The following is a 16,764-nucleotide window of genomic DNA, read 5'->3' as shown; positions in this document are numbered from 1 at the left end:
GAATATACGGCTGTATCTACTCAAACTCCTGTCTGGCTACTGAAATGGCTTTGGCTGCATCACATGAGTGATTGCTTGAGGCCAAGGGGGCCCCTTGACTTAAGGGAGAACCTATTCAGGGGAATTGGTGGTCTTATGGCATAGTTTTGGAAATGTCAGCCTCTAAAAGACCCAGCAGATTGCAGGATCCTAGATTGGCCTCTGGTGGGAAACCCTGGCATCTTAGGTCCCAGCCTGGATAATGGTCCCTGGAGTCTCCTCCACAGGAAGGTGGGGTTGGAAGCAGATGAGTCACATAAGGAAGGGCTACCTCGAACATCAGGCACGGGTTCAGGGCCTACTTGGACAGCAGTGGGGGTTTGTTTTTCATGTGGGTGCGCAAGTCACTGGTATTACGAGTGCCTCTATATTGAATGTGCTTCTAGACTTGGGACTCTCTTTCTACAGTATATTCATGGAGATGTTAAATCCTATCCCAGTGCATGCATGCAATTGACTGTTGGGGATATAGGAATTCCCTTGTAAATGGGCTGGCCTCAGAACTAACCTACTTCATTATCTTGGGGTGGGATTGGGAGCATTTCTCAGAGGTACTGAGAAGACTTCGGACAGGCCCAGAGGGGTTAAATGAGGAGATCCTGGGAGAAGGGAGTCTCAAAACCCTGGGACATTGGACACACAGTGTAGGTGAGGAGCTGGACCATGGAGAAGGACGGGGGTCTGGCTGAGAGGAACCTCTACCAGAAGGACCACCTAACAATGAAACTGTTTGCCCCCCTTTTCCCCCAGAGGAGAGGGCATCCTAACTAGAGGCACCAACTTCAGCAAGGATCAGAGGGAGGATGAAATCTTGAGCCTATGAATGGCTACCTTGTGGGAATCCCAGAGTGAGCAGAGCAGTACTCCCGATTTGAGCTTCACATGGAGTGACTGGAGAAAGACCAACTAATGGGTCTGTCTGGTTGGCACTCCTTGTTCACTGGCCTCAGAGGTGTGAGAACATGTGATTGGCTCATGCTATCCCCTCTGCGGGCCAACTCTCCGGTGAGAAGACCCTGACCCAGATTCTGGATTGATTTTTCTTGGCCTCAGATTAATCAAAAGTTAAAGACTTCTGCAGCTCCTGTTCCAAATGCAAACTCATAGGACGTAAAGGGGTGAAATAATTCCCTCCAGTCCAGTGGTGGGGAACCTGCGGGCTGCACGCGGCCCATCAGGATAATCTGCTTCCCACAGCTCCCAGCTGTGGGCGGCTGTGCAAATGTAAACAAATGGTCTGGCGGCCCACTAGGGGATTACCCTGACAGGCTGCAGATTTCCCACTTTCTGTAGTAGACATCCCATTTGAAAGGACAGGGATGAAACTTGTTGGACCCTTTAATGTTTTTATACCCAGCTGCACTTTTTTTTATAGTTGATTACACCACCTGATATCCCGAGGCAATTCCACTGTGTTCCCACCAATGCAAAGAACTGCTAAAAGTCTTTGCCAGAGTCTGGGTACCTCAGGAGATCATGGCTCAAGGCACCAACTTCACATCTTGACTGTTGAAGGAGATGTGTGATTTGCTAAAAATGACAACTCTACATACATCTGTCCGTCATTCGTAAATGGATGGTCTAGTTCAATCATTCAACCAGATCCTGAAAAGGATAAATGCTAAGGAACCCTGTCACTGATATCAGCTCATCCCTTTCCTTTTATTTGCTTTTTGAGAGGTTCCCCAATCATTTAGTGCAGTGACTCTCAAACTTTTTTCTGGTGACCCACATAGCAAGCCTCTGAGTGTGACCCCCCCTTATAAATTATAAACACTACTTAATATATTTAACACTATTATAAATGCTGGAGGCAAAGCGGGGTTAGGGGTGGAGGCTGACTGCTCGTGACCCCCCCCCATGTAATAACCTCAGGCGTCCTGACCGCATTTGAGAACCCCATATCTAGTGGACTATTTCTTTTTGAACTTTTATATGGGAGACAACCCCAGGGATTCTTGACATGGTCTGTGAGAAGTGGGAAGAAAAATATTCTGAGGCCAGAGACAGTTGTATAATATGTACCAAAGCTCTGTGAGGGGCTCAAAACCATAAGGACCTGCACCAAAGGATACCTCTTCAGTGGCCAACAGGCCCAGGAGCAAGCCTATAACAAAGGAGCATATATGTGCATATTTAAGCCAGGTGATTAAGTGGTACTTCTACAGAGTCCAAGCTATTTGTAACATAGCCATTCGAAGTAGTCCCCTAAGTTGGGCCAGTTAACTATGAGATCAGGCAGCTTTCCGAGAGGAAGTTGCTCAGATTTACCATATTAAACTGACGCCATGGAAGGAGTGTGAGAGCTTATGTTTTACTCCTTATCTCCTTGAGCCAAGTTGGGGCTCCAAGTATTCCCTTCTCTGGACCCAGATCGTATACAGATTGGGGGAAACTGCCATCTGGAGCAGAGGGCCCAGGTGAGAAGCCTAGTGAAAGCCTTCCCAACAATATTTGTCTCCCAGTCCAGATGGACACCTCTCATGCAACACCATACCCAAAGAGCTGGGGCAACTTGTTGGGGAAAACCCCTGGCTGCTCTCATCGAAAATGTGGGATGCTGTGAAGCAAAAGAATCCAGGTCATGTTGGAATAAGGGATCACTGAAGAGTCATAGAATCATAGAATATCAGGGTTGGAAGGGACCTCAGGAGGTCATCTAGTCCAACCCCCTGCTCAAAGCAGGGCCAATCCCCAACTAAATCATCCCAGCCAGGGCTTTGTCAAGCCTGACCTTAAAAACTTCTAAGGAAGGAGATTCCACCACCTCCCTAGGTAACACATTCCAGTGTTTCACCACCCTCCTAGTGAAAAAGTTTTTCCTAATATCCAACCTAAACCTCCCCCACTGCAACTTGAGACCATAACTCCTTGTTCTGTCATCTGCTACCACTGAGAACAGTCTAGATCCATCCTCTTTGGAACCCCCTTTCAGGTAGTTGAAAGCAGCTATCAAATCCCCCCTCATTCTTCTCTTCCGCAGACTAAACAATCCCAGTTCCCTCAGCCTCTCCTCATAAGTCGTGTGTTCCAGTCCCCTCATCATTTTTCTTGCCCTCTGCTGGACTCTTTCCAATTTTTCCACATCCTTCTTGTAGTGTGGGGCCCAAAACTGGACACAGTACTCCAGATGAGGCCTCACCAATGTCAAATATAGGGGAACGATCACATCCCTTGATCTGCTGGCAATGCCCCTACTTATACAGCCCAAAATGCCATTGGCCTTCTTGGCAACAAGAGCACACTGTTGACTCATATCCAGCTTCTCGTCCACTGTAACCCCTAGGTCCTTTTCTGCAGAACTGCTGCCGAGCCATTCGGTCCCTAGTCTGTAGAGGTGCATGGGATTCTTCCATCTGAAGTGCAGGACTCTGCACTTGTCCTTGTTGAACCTCATCAGATTTCTTTTCTTCCAATCCTCTAATTTATCTAGGTCCCTCTGAATCCTATCCCTACCCTCCAGCGTATCTATCTCTCCTCCCAGTTTAGTGTCATCTGCAAACTTGCTGAGGGTGCAATCCACACCATCCTCCAGATCATTTATGAAGATATTGAACAAAACCGGCCCGAGGACTGACCCTGGGGGCACTCCACTTGATACCAGCTGCCAACTAGACATTGAGCTCACTACCTGTTGAGCCTGACAATCTAGCCAACTTTCTATCCACCTTATAGTCCATTCATCCAGCCCATACTGCTTTAACTTGCTAGCAAGAATACTCTTGGAGTCCGTGTCAGAAGCTTTGCTAAAGTCAAGGAACAACACATCCACTGCTTTCCCCTCATCCACAGAGCCAGTTATCTCATCGTAAAAGACAATTAGATTAGTCAGGCATGACTTGCCCTTGGAGAATCCATGCTGACTGTTCCTGATCACTTTCTTCTCCTCTAAGTGCTTCAGAATTGATTCCTTGAGGCACTGCTCTAAGCTTTGCTAAAGCTTTGTATAAAAAGCTTTGCTAAAATCAAGATATATCATGTCCACCGCTTTCCCTATATCCACAGAGCCAGTTATCTCATCATAGAAGGCAATCAGGTTGGTCAGACATGACCTGCCCTTGGTGAATCCATGCTGACTGTTCCTGATCACTTTCCTCTCCTCTAAGTGCTTCAGAATTGATTCCTTGAGGACCTGATCTATGATTTTTCCAGGGTCTGAGGTGAGGCTGACTGGCCTGTAGTTCCCAGGATCCTCTTTCTTCCCTTTTTCAAAGATGGGCACAACATTAGCCTTTTTCCAGTCGTCCGGGACTTCCCCTGATCGCTATGAGTTTTCAAAGATAATGGCCAAGGGCTCTGCAATCACATCTGACAACTCCTTTAGCACTCTCGGATGCAGCACATCTGGCCCCATGGACTTGTGCTCGTTCAGCTTTTCTAAATAGTACCAAACCACTTCTTTCTCCACAGAGGGCTGGTCACCTCCTCCCCATGCTGTGCTGCCCAGTGCAGTAGTCTGGGAGCTGACCTTGTTCGTGAAGACAGAGGCAAAAAAAGCATTGAGTACATTAGCTTTTTCCACATCCTCTGTCACTATGTTGTCTCCCTCATTCAGTAAGGGGCCCACACTTCCCTTGACTTTCTTCTTGTTGCTAACATACCTGAAGAAACCCTTCTTGTTACTCTTAACATCTCTTGCTAGCTGCAACTCCAGGTGTGATTTGGCCTTCCTGATTTCACTCCTGCATGCCCGAGCAATATCTTTATACTCTTCCGTGATCATTTGTCCAATCTTCCACTTCTTGTAAGCTTCTTTTTTTTGTGTTTAAGATCAGCAAGGATTTCACTGTTAAGCCAAGCTGGTTGCCTGCCATATTTGCTATTCTTTCTGCACATCGGGATGGTTTGTCCCTGTAACCTGAATACGGATTCTTTAAAATACAGCCAACTCTCCTGGACTCCTTTCCCCCTCATCTTATTCTCCCAGGGGATCCTGCCCATCAGTTCCCTGAAGGAGTCAAAGTCTGCTTTCTGACGTCCAGGGTTCGTATTCTGCTGCTCTCCTTTCTTCCGTGTGTCAGGATCCTGAACTCGCCATCTCATGGTCATTGCCTCCCAGGTTCCCATCCACTTTTGCTTCCCCTACTAATTCTTCTCAGTTTGTGAGCAGCAGGTCAAGAAGAGCTCTGCCCCTAGTTGGTTCCTCCAGCACTTGCACCAGGAAATTGTCCCCTACACTTTCCAAAAACTTCTTGGATTGTCTGTGCCCCACTGTATTGCTCTCCCAGCAGATATCAGGGTGATTGAAGTCTCCCATGAGAACCAGGGCCTGCGATCTAGTAACTTCCGTGAGTTGCCGGAAGAAAGCCTCATCCACCTCATCCCTCTGGTCCGGTGGTCTATAGCAGACTTCCGCCACGACATCACCCTTGTTGCTCACACTTCTAAACTTAATCCAGAGACTCTCAGGTTTTTCTGCAGTTTCATACCGGAGCTCTGAGCAGTCAAACTGCTCCCTTACATACAATGCAACTCCCCCACCTTTTCTGCCCTGCCTGTCCTTCCTGAACAGTTTATATCCATCCATGACAGTACTCCAGTCATGTGAGTTATCCCACCAAGTCTCTGTTATTCCAATCACATCATAATTCTTTGACTGTGCCAGAACTTCCAGTTCTCCCTGCTTGTTTCCCAGGCTCCTTGCATTTGTGTATAGGCACTTGAGATAACTCACTGATCGTCCCTCTTTCTCAGTATGAGGTAGAATCCTGCAGTGGCTGGCAAAGTCCAATTATATTTGTCCCCAAAACTGGATGGCATTATCCGGTTTTGCATAGTGTTGATTTTTCTAAAAGATCTCTCCAAATTAAGTGCTTACCCCTGCCCCAAGTGGATGAATTATTAGACTGTCTGGGTGCAGCCCAGTATATCACAGTGTTAGCTCTAATCAAGGGATATTGGCAGATCCCACTCACACTGGAATCACCAGAGAAAACAGCCTTTTCCTGTCCTTTGGCCTGTATCATTGTAGGACTATGACTTTGACTCTGTGGTAATCCAGCAATGTTCCAACAGCTCATAGATCTAGTCTTCAACCACATGGCTCATATCTAGCAGCAGATTTACATATAGTCATCTACAGCCAAAGTTTAGAGGAACACCTAGCAGAAGTCGTTGCCATAGTTTGGTCCCTATGAGACACTGGGCTAGCTGCAAACCTTACAAAGTGTAAGGCTGGAAGAGAAGAGACCAGGAAAGGCCAGGTCCAGTCCCTCGTGAACCAAGCCCATCCCCTCAAAATATGACCTACCCCAACCAAGAAGAAACAGGTCAAAAGGTTTCTTGGGCTTGTAGTTTAATGCTGTGGATTCATGCCAGCGTTTTTGGGGATAGTGCCCCCCATACTCCCCAAGAGCCTAGTTAAGGCCAGCCCTAAGAAAGTTCACTGGTCTGATGCCTACAAAAAGGCATTTCAGACATTGAAAGCCCCCCCTATGCAAAGAACCTGTCCTGTTCATGTCTGACTTCTCAAAAGATGTCATTTTTGCAAACCAAGGCCTCAGAAGTGGGACTAGGGGCAGAGCCATCTAGCACTCTTCCTGAGCCGCGAACGGGTCCTGGGTGGGGGGTGGGCATAGTCCGTGTTGGAAAAGGAAGGGTTGGCTGTGAAATGGGCTGTGGACTCTCTCTGATATCACCTCTTAGAAAAATCCATTCAACCTTGTCACTGATCATGTCCCCTTGAGGTGGTTAAATGACATGAAAAAAATGAACCCCCAGTCTCTCCAGCTCTACACCTCCCAGATTCAACATATGGTGATTTTTTTCCCCTGCCACCCCTAGGAAGAGTGTGTGGAGGGAACAGTCTGTTGGCCCAGTTCTCTGGCTGCCATCTCAATGGGGAGGGTGCGTGATGGGGTATACAACTCTCTCCACTAGACAACAGGGGGTTAATTATCTAATGTTGGCTCAGGTGGCTCCACCCCATTGTACCTCTGAGAAATGTCAGGATTGGAGGGATGAGCATAAGAGGGAGAGCCCCAGCTCAGTTGATGGCAGCCTACAGAAAAGAATAGACCTTCAGTGATCATCTCCTGAAGAGAGGGGCTGGATGAAGATAGGAGCTCCTCCGGTGCCCGACAGTCCCTCCCTGAGGAAAGGGGGAGCCAGCTGCTGATGCACTTTGAATCATTCTCTGTGTCCGGTGAACTCAGTTTATTTGCATCCTTGTATTTTGTTCAAGGCCGACTCTGGAAGGGGACAGACTTTAAAGTGACCTGGCCGGAGAGCCAAGTCACAGGAAGAAATAGACCACCACAGGCCCAGAGCCATCGTCGGGAGGAGAGCTGCTACTTCATGCATGGCCATAAGAAGGACCTAGTGGTGAGCCAACTGCTTTGCTCCCTTCAGATGTATAACCACATATTTGAGCTCACAGACAACTGGGGGCATGTGGAGGAGGCCTGTGGAAATGGTGTTGTGAATTTGTCCCTTCAGTATGATAGCAAAGTACTGAAACTATCTACTGTAAATGTAAATCAAACCAATTGCGTTGCTTTTTACAGGACTTAAATCGCTGAAGTCTAGCCCCTGTGAAATGGTATTGCTACTCATCTCATGTTGCTCTTCCTACAGCAGTAGACCCTGCATTGTCAAGGCTTCACAAACATTGGTCTAAGCAGAATCAGTTACTGTGGTCACAAGTAAAATAGAAGGCACTGACCACTATTTATGCAGGCTGTTGTGTGGTACACAATTTCTCAGCTAAATGTGACTATATAAGCATCTTTTCCTAGTGGATAGAGATCTGGATTGGGACTCTGCCTTTGGTGTGACCTTGGAAAAGTCACTTCACCTCCATGTTTTAGAATCTGTAAAAGGGAGATAATGATCCTGATCTCCCTTTGTAAAGTGCTCTGAGAGCCCTGGGATAAAATGTTCTATAAGAGCTAGGTATAGTAAATAAAATACCAGATACTTTCAGAGGTATTCTAATCCTATGGAAAATGCCTCCAAATATACCATAGCAGCAAAGTTAAATAAAGGGCCCCAACTACAGAGCACAGTGGTGTAATTATCCCAGGATTATTGCAAACAAATTTGATTACTGAACTGTATTTAATAAAAATAGTTTGCTGTGTATGGTCTCAAGACTCCAGATCCTCAGAGGGGTTAGTTCTGTGTATGTTTTGAATTAGAATCTAAATCTAACTCTGGATCAAAACTTTGCACTTGGACCCTATTGCTGTTATGGCTGAAACTAACCCCTCTCCCTGCACCCAGTGCTAAACACTGCAAACTTCGGAGTGTTTCAAATTCAGGGCAAAAATTTTCAAGAACAGGTGCTTGAAGTTAGGATTCTGATTTTCAAAATTGCTTCAGTGGGACCTGTTACATGTTCAGTGTGGAAATCAGGCTACTTAGGGGCCTAATTGAGGACTGAGGCACCTAGTTTTGAAAACCTTGTTCCCAATCTTCCTTTCGTGGCTTAGGCCCCTATCTAATTTATCTGTGTGAGGGAGACATGAAGAGGTTGATAAAGGAAATCTCAGTGAAAGTGAGTTATATTTTTGCAGTTTTATATATCCTTTACATGGTGTTTTTCAGTGAAACTAATACAGCTTGCACATGATTTAGTTGTGGATTGGTCCTGCTTTGAGCAGGGGGTTGGACTAGATGACCTCCTGAGGTCCCTTCCAACACTGATATTCTATGATTAGAAAAGGGGACATATCTTCTCCTGAATTCACTGGTTTGTATCAGAGGGGAGACCAGGTCATGGAAATACCATGCAGTGTATTTTATAAATCTGGAATTCAGCTTTAATTATCTTCTGCATAAAAAGAGCACCATTGCCCCTTCCCCAACTTTGATTTAAATTACAACAAAACCAGAGGCCAGTCTCCTAAAGGCAGCTTGAAAACAGTAAATTGTTTTTCCTCTATTTGTTGCTCCTCTTTAATTTATATTAAACTCACAAGCTACAAGTGTAACATGTAAACACTATATGGTTCTCTACCTTTCCTAGTGTAGTCTGGTAAATCGGGTGCAAGGGATGGAGGAAGGATAGGGTTGTGGAAGCCCACTCTAATGAGCAAGAATGAATGTGCAGTACAGGGTACTTTTTTCCCAGGAGCTCATGTGTTCATTTCTCAAGTCCAAAAAATAATGATCACAGCACACAGACCAACGTAAACCAAGATTCCCCAGAGGACTCTTTAGTCTTCCCTGTTGGGAGTCAGCTGCAGCAATCTGTCCATTCTTCCTCATGATCTCATCAAGGACATTTGTAGTGGACCTCACAATTCAAATATCAGATTTTTCATAAAGGTGACAGGGTTTCACTGGGAATAGTTATCTGCCTTTTGCAGCCTCTGTACACAGAGGTTTCAGTCATGTATACTATCACAAAGGAAAGACTACAGTAGCTATTCAAATTACTAATCTTATATGGGAGTGTAGCGACGCAGTATGGTGCCCCACCACCTTGCAGAGGGAGGAACCTCCCCAGACACCAAAGTGGGCGGAGCCAGTGGATCCTGCACCCGTCCCCCAGAGGTCAAGGTGCAGGACAGGGAGTATAAAAGCCCAACCCCAGAGCTCACTTGGTCTGCAGCTGCCAGAGAGGCTAGATGCCTGTGGCCTGGCTCCAGCCTGGGTGACCCCGGCAATCCACGGTCGACCCAAGGACTGGCTGGACTGGCCAATGCCGACCGGTGCACTGAGGAGCTGTCAAGCCTACTCCTTGCCAGCTACCCAGAGAAACCCATGGTGCTGGAACCCTTTGAGGACATCACCCTGACCCAGGTACCCTACGAGGGGGAGTATGGAAGTAGCCTGGGGGCAGCTGACCCTAGTCTGGCTGCAGCACTGCCAGAGCCAATGTCTGCGTGTTGCGGCCAGGATCTCCACTGACACAGCAGTGGGTCTTCTGCTGCTGCTAGGGCCCCAGGCTGGGACGCAGTGGAATGGGTGGGCCTGTGTCCCCCCCCCACGCCCACCTAGCGGGTGGCAGTCTCCCCCTCTCCCTGGTCGCTCAAAGCCAGGAGCCTGGGGTTTGCTATTGAACTATTTGGTCAGTCCCTGCCTGCGGGCCTGAGCTTCTGACTGTTTGTTTGCTGCCCTGCCCTGACCCAGGGCTTAGGCTTACCTAGAACTATTTTGCACAGTCCCTGTCTGAAGGTCTGGGCCATAGACTGGCCAACCCAGCAGAGTGTGTGTAGCGAGGTGGTTTGGTGCCCCACCACCCCTCAGAGGGCCACGTCCCCTTACCGGGAGACTGAATGAATTAAGTATAGGTTTGAAAATTAGGATACAGTCATACAGAGCAACAGCCTTAGAGTGTGAAAATGAGCCAAATGGGAGACTGGGCCACTGACACAAACACATACATTTCCAGTGCAGTAACTGAAGTTCCATTTGTCATGTCATCAGTGAATTTGGCCCAGCATGGCTAAATAGCATACCTAACATGAGACGGATTTGACTTCTTGGAGAATGATGGGGGGGGAGGGTGCAGAGAAGAGAATTATTGGGCTCTCAGCTCAATTTGAGAGAGTAGAGATTAGTCATAAGGAAAGAAAAATGAACAAGCATGGAGCAAGCTTTCATAGGAGACTAGCCTCTTTAGGGAACATCTTCCTCTTCAAAAAGCCCTTTCCACCATCAGAATAACACAACAGTAATTTCTGCTGCACCCAACCCTCCCCCCATTAGCCTGAAACACATGAACCTAAACAAAAAGTAAATCAATGAAATCTAAATGGTCAGAACCAAAAAACTCCTTCACATAGAGCTTTTACCCCAAAAAGGGAAAAGTGGCAGAGACTCTATGAACTTCCCCAGGGACTAGGTTGTTGATTTTTACATTGAAGATGCTTAGGTACTATGGGCAGCAGTATAAAGCCCTTAAGGCAGACAGAAGTAAAGTTTTTTATTCCTCCCTCAATCCCATTTGTTCCTTGGGCTGTCCCCATTAAAAGCCTAGTATTAGGGAGAATAGACCTGCTTTCCATTCACTTCCTTGAGAGGAACCCATAAAGTGCTAATATGTCTGTATTGTTTGCAGATACCACTTGCAAGTTTTCTGCACAGAAAAACACCAGGATTTGTGCATTGCAGAATTTGAGAGGGATGCTGCAGATGTCTCAACTACAGTAGGTTAGCACACCAATCCCTTATTTTGTTTAACACTCTCTGTTCTTCAACCTCTTCACTGTTTCTGTGAATATTAAACCAGAGGATTGGAAAATGTTATTTCTTAAAGGCTTAGTTAATCTTCTTTCATTTTCTCCTTGTTTAGTGGCTGACCTTCGATAAGAGGACAATGTACTGTGCCATCTTCTCTGACTCAGTGAGCTACTGAATCATTTTTATATCCTTCATAACCATATCTTATTAATATACAGTAACGAAGAATGTTAATGACTCTACAGCAGAGTGAATACCTGCAGGCTTGTTACTCTTATCAGAATAACTTATTGTATAGCCTACTTTACTATAGTTCTTAGCTACTTCATAGTATCATTATATACATGTCAATGTTTGTGTAAATAAATATTTCTAGGCTTGTTATGGAAATGGCTTATGCTATGTATTTGAGAGCATGGTTTTGATAGTGTAAGCCCACAGGCCAGTGTTCACATTGAATCCACTTTTTCTTTCAATGTCCCACCACTAGAGTGGGAGTCTCTTTAGTTTCTTTTTATCTGACGGGAAGATAGACAAAGGAGCAGAGAATGAATAAAGAACTGTATGTGCTAGGAAGACATGATAACTAAGACTTTGACAGTCTTTGGTGACTCAAAACTGTCCATATGATAGTATCTCTGTATTGTGGACATTGAATATATTGTCCGGTTTCAGAGTAGCAGCCGTGTTAGTGTGTATCCGCAAAAAGAAAAGGAGGACTTGTGGCACCTTAGAGACTAACAAATTTATTAGAGCATAAGTTTTTGTGAGCTACAGTGAATGCATCCGATGAAGTCAGTTGTAGCTCACAAGCTTATGCTTGAATATATTGTGTAATTAGATAAATTCATACAATGTAATTACACAAATAAAGTGCTCATAGCTGGAAAAGATGTCACTGTAACAATGTCATTCTGTTCCCATAGTTGTAGAAAAAGTTCCTCTTCATCTCCAGATTCAAAGGGTGTCTTGAATTTTGAGAATTAGGCAGGGAAAGCTACTGTAGTTTAAATGTGATCAAGCAAACACGTTCTCCTCTGCTGCTGCCTAAATCCTTCACTTGTTACTGGGGGGATTTACATATGAATTATTACATCGACACATTCACAGTACTGTAGAAATACTTCATGTCACTTTAATCAGTTTTGAAGATATGAAGAGTATTGTGTGGTCAAAAAGTGGTGGGGGAATAAAAGGTGGTTCAGAGATCTATCCATTTCAAAAATGTTTGACAATATGTATCTCTGTTCATTATATCCAGAAACTTATTTTTTCATTGTTAAACTTTTTAGAGAAGGGTTTATTGTGTAGACAAGAGACATTGTTGCAGCTTTATAAAGGTAGAGTTAATTCAAAACATAGACAGGAGCAACTGCTCCTAAAATATATATTTCTGTTAAAGGGAAGCTCCTGAAAACTCAGCACCAATTGGTAACAACTAAGAGGGAGTAAAACTCTGTAGTGACCTACTCATTAGACAACCCTGCTGGTTTTAATGGAGTTTTATATGCTGTGTTTAGTCTGTGTAAAAATACATAAAAATCCTATTTGTGAAGAGAAAGGAAGAGCACCTATATCAGGAAGCTATCCACCAGTTTTAACTTTCTTTCACTTTGAAGTGATACATTCCTTGGGTAAAATCTTGACTCTACTGAAAACAAAGGCTAAATTCCTATGGACTTCCAAGGAGTCAGGCTTCTGCCCATTCTCTTGGCAGATGATAGAAGACATTTTTCCAGGAAAAATATCTGCAGTATACTGTTCGCATGAACAGAAAAACCCACCTGCAACTCTTAATAACCAATGTTTTATTAGAGCAAATACAGTTGTGGAAACTGTACATTATACATTTTGGGTTCAAGACTTTTATAAATAGAGAAACTCCTACATAAAGAGTTCACTTTTTTCACAGCAAGAAACTTTAAATAGACAAAGTGACATTATTAAGTACATTGGCAGGCTTCATGTGCTGTCTGAAATGTAGTATACAGTATAACAACCAATTATAAATAGCCTTTCATGTAAAATACAGCTGTGCACATTTTAGAAAAATACCAACAATTTTTGAGCTTTGTTTTAGAAAAGCTTATAAATCATACATATTTATAAATTGTACTAACATGCTTAAATTTATAAACATTTTCAGAAGCTGATTTTTACCCCATTATTTTCAGAGCATAAAGTATTTTAAACAAACATTGAATAAGAATTAAATGTCAGTTACAAAATTAGTCCTCTTTGTAAGGAGACATGGGGTGGGCAGGAGTATTTATCCCTTACAGCAAGGCTTACAGTAACTTTAAAATGTGTTCTCATTTAAAAATTACTTTCTTAAATTTAAAAGTAAAACATGATTTTACTTATTTTTAAAAATAAATAAATATACCAGTTATTTTCATTTGCTCTCTTTCTGCTTTCTTCGACACTGGTCAAACCACAGGATTCTCAACATACTTCTGCATAAAACACAGTGTTACTGTTCTGCACTGAGCTGTATCAGGCTACACAATATTCATTCCATACCTATGTTACTTTATGTGCTGCAACAAAAGATACCTAATGTCGTTTTTAAGAAACTTCTCCATTAAACCATGCAAACAATTACAAAGTTTACAAACATGTTCAAAAACTAAAAATTATGAAATCTTTTCTAATAGAGATAAAATAAACCATATTCCAAGCCCTTTTCTATTTTTGATTTGAAAGTAAATATTTTAATTTAAAATGATCACACCACATAAACTTCTGTAAGTAAAGAAGCATGCTTTTGAGTAATACAGGGTACAGTAATTACAGTGTAATGGCACATGAAAAAACACTGATCACATCAGCATAACATAGGACTATAAAACAACTTAAGACAAATGTTCCAAATCAAAATTTCTGTGGCTCTTTCTTTTTTTGTTTTGTTTTGTTGAGGTAAAATTATCTATGGACTTTAAAGACATTAAAGGCATCAAATTGATTAAACAATCATTTCAGTGGATCTAAACGCTCTACCTGAATGTATTCAACACAAAGCTAGTATTTTAAAATTAATAGTAATTTTGTATGTAGTAACTAGCTTAGCTTTCATTGGCATTAATGTCCACTTGGATAAGACTTGACTTTAACTGCTGGCAAAAATCCCAATATTAAAAAATAATCATTCAAATAACTGATTACCACAACACTGGTGTTGGAGAAAAACCACACAAAACTTCAATCCTATTTCTCAAGATATTCTGCCTCCTTTTTCTAATGTACTGGTACTCCCTGAAGACTCTCATGGTATTATAAATTGGCTTGCTATTGACACAAGCATTTGAGCATTTTTTGGAAGCTATAAAGGACAGCTTAAAACTTTGCCATTACTGTATATTACCTGCTAAACCTTAATAATTTATGAAAACAAGTTTCAAGAATTGTACCTTCAGATAAAAAAATATATATACTGTATGTATAACAGAGTTTAGCTTCTCTGCTGCTAGATGCAACTAGTACATTTCTCCAGGTTGCTCTACATACTATATTATGGCTATACATCAGGTTTAAACAACAGCGAAAACAGAATCATGCACTAGCAAATGAAATTCAATCTCCCCGACCATTGCAGGAGATGTTAAAAGCAGCAGGTAATGGAATAAGACTGGTGAGTGATGCTGCTAACTATTTCTTCTAATGAGATAGGAGTGAATGCTGGAATCACTTCCACAGCAACTGAATCCTCTGACCACATTCCTCTGGCAGTCATTTTCCGATCTCCCTACTAAAAACATCAGACGGTAAAATAATAAGGCAGCTGTTAGCTTCCATCAACAAAAAGTGCAGCTCCGTACATTTCCAGTTTAGTCACACACTGCTGGAACAGATGGAGTAGCCAATGCACTTCACTGGTTGGGCTGCTTCAGCAGATTTTTGTTGTTGTTTTCCAACATGGCTGCTTGCTTCAGCTTCCAGAGGACCCCAAAGCCACAAATCATCAGCAGAGAAACTGATCAGGCCCCTGGCTGAATTTTCCAAGTGTCATCTCTCTTGTGTCCCATCCTAATTCCAAGCCTCCTTCCCTGTGTCTGAGTACGACTGGTGCCATTTAAAAGGCTGATGAGACAACTGCAGAGAATTGTGGGCTAACACCACTAGTTGTCATGACTTCACTGAAGGGTCAAAACAATTATATCATTAAGTAACTATGTTGAATCACATTCAGGCATAGCTAAAATTAAAGTAGGGAACATTAAAAGTTTGTAAATCTTTATAATTTGAACTGGGGAATCAAACTGATTTGGATATGGTGATCTTCTATAAAAACAAGACCTTTCTTACCTTCTCTAATTCCAGTCAAGTTAGAAAATGGACAAAAAGAATGGCTAAACCAATATTCAACAGCATTACCAGGGCAATCATGACTGAGTTAGGACCCTGAAAATACAATAAAATGGGTTTCGATTACATTTTTTTAAAAATGGAAAAAGTCATGCAAGCCTGAACATAATGCATGTTCTAAATGACACAACAGGAAATATATATCATGACCTTGTCTTGAGCTTTTAAAACCTGCCTCTGAAAGATTAATCACCCCTAAAGGTACAGACTCTACTCCTGATAAACAAAACATTTAAACTCATTATTTCTGGCATTCAGCTGTGCTAAATATTATGTGTGAGAAATGCAATGGATGCTGTAAATGCAGGTGAAATTAAATGTGGTATCATACTGGTTTAATCAAGTCGGGATTAAGTTGTTTTTCTGGGAACTGTGATTGTCCAAAGAAAACAAAATAGTGCAAGACAAAAACTTTGCAAGTTTTTTAAAACAAAACTTGAACTTCAGTTGTAGTAAAAAAAGATTACAGTACAGCACCTCTTCCCTACTTCAGGCCTCTTCATAGACTCCAACCTCTTTTCAAGTAGAAAATATAACTGTTATGTAAAATAATACACCCTGGCACTAGCAGTACTCTCACTGGAATTTCCTCTTTCCCTTCCCTCCGCAGGTAGTTTGGCTAATAAAAAAGAGATGATAGAGATCCCCCAGAAATCTTTTATAAATATTTAAACTGTAATTTTAACAGTTGCAGAATTACAGACCTGTTCCTGCTCCTGTAGACATTGATGGCAAAATTCCCTTACTTTATAAATGGAGGCGGTCAATTTCATAAAGAAATGTAAAAGTCAAAACAACCCCTGCCTCCCAAGCGAAATCTAAATTTTATTAAAGAGCTGACTCTTAATCTTTGCATAATTTCTTCATTTTTACATGAAATAGATGACCAAAGATTCTGATTGATGTATACTGCTGCTTTTTTAACAGTGCCCAGAAAGATATAATTTGTACAGATTCTCACTTATGAATAGTTTGGAAAATACATTTAACAGATGAGATGCCGCTGTTTTTGGGTTCTCCTTTTAAAATTTTTGACATATTTACTCAGACTTACATGTAATTAACTTTAAAAAAATGCATACTCCACTGCTAGTAAAAAAACAAAGAAAACCACACCCCTTATAAAATTCATTCCTATGGAAAACACAAATGATCCACACAAAAAGGCAAGACCTGAGCAGGGCAAGATTGTTGGACCTGTTGATGGGACTATCACTTTTAAGATCACAA

The 16,764-nt window shown here is 42.7% G+C and overlaps 1 protein-coding gene and 1 long non-coding RNA gene across 9 annotated transcripts in view; one reads left to right on the top strand and one right to left on the bottom strand.

Annotated features, from left to right (window-relative positions):
• The window catches only part of LOC122458655, an 88,508-nt gene extending 75,544 nt beyond the window's left edge, over positions 1-12,964 (top strand). Inside the window, exons 2-4 of the long non-coding RNA XR_006278764.1 lie at positions 7,223-7,362; positions 11,048-11,139; positions 11,282-12,964. This is a non-coding gene — a long non-coding RNA (uncharacterized LOC122458655). The remainder of the gene's footprint in view (positions 1-7,222; positions 7,363-11,047; positions 11,140-11,281) is intronic.
• The window catches only part of JPH1 (junctophilin 1), a 117,249-nt gene continuing 113,447 nt past the window's right edge, over positions 12,963-16,764 (bottom strand). For 3 of the 8 annotated variants that reach the window (XR_005290858.2, XM_043507696.1, XM_038388413.2), the window contains 2 exons: positions 15,475-15,570; positions 12,963-15,305 (listed from right to left, as the gene is read on the bottom strand). Coding sequence is in view for 6 of the 8 variants with exons in the window: in XM_043507696.1 (XP_043363631.1) it covers positions 15,490-15,570 (81 nt within the window). In the remaining 2 variants the exon portion in view is untranslated. Of the gene's footprint in view, positions 15,571-16,764 lie in introns of all 8 variants that reach the window. The other 5 variants (XR_005290859.2, XM_043507697.1, XM_038388414.2 and 2 more) reach the window with 2 other exon arrangements.

This window comes from Dermochelys coriacea, chromosome 2 (genome assembly GCF_009764565.3).
Source record: "Dermochelys coriacea isolate rDerCor1 chromosome 2, rDerCor1.pri.v4, whole genome shotgun sequence".
NCBI lineage: Eukaryota > Metazoa > Chordata > Testudines > Dermochelyidae > Dermochelys > Dermochelys coriacea.
Note: the sequence above shows the minus strand (reverse complement) of the source record. Positions and strands in the feature narration are given on the sequence as shown.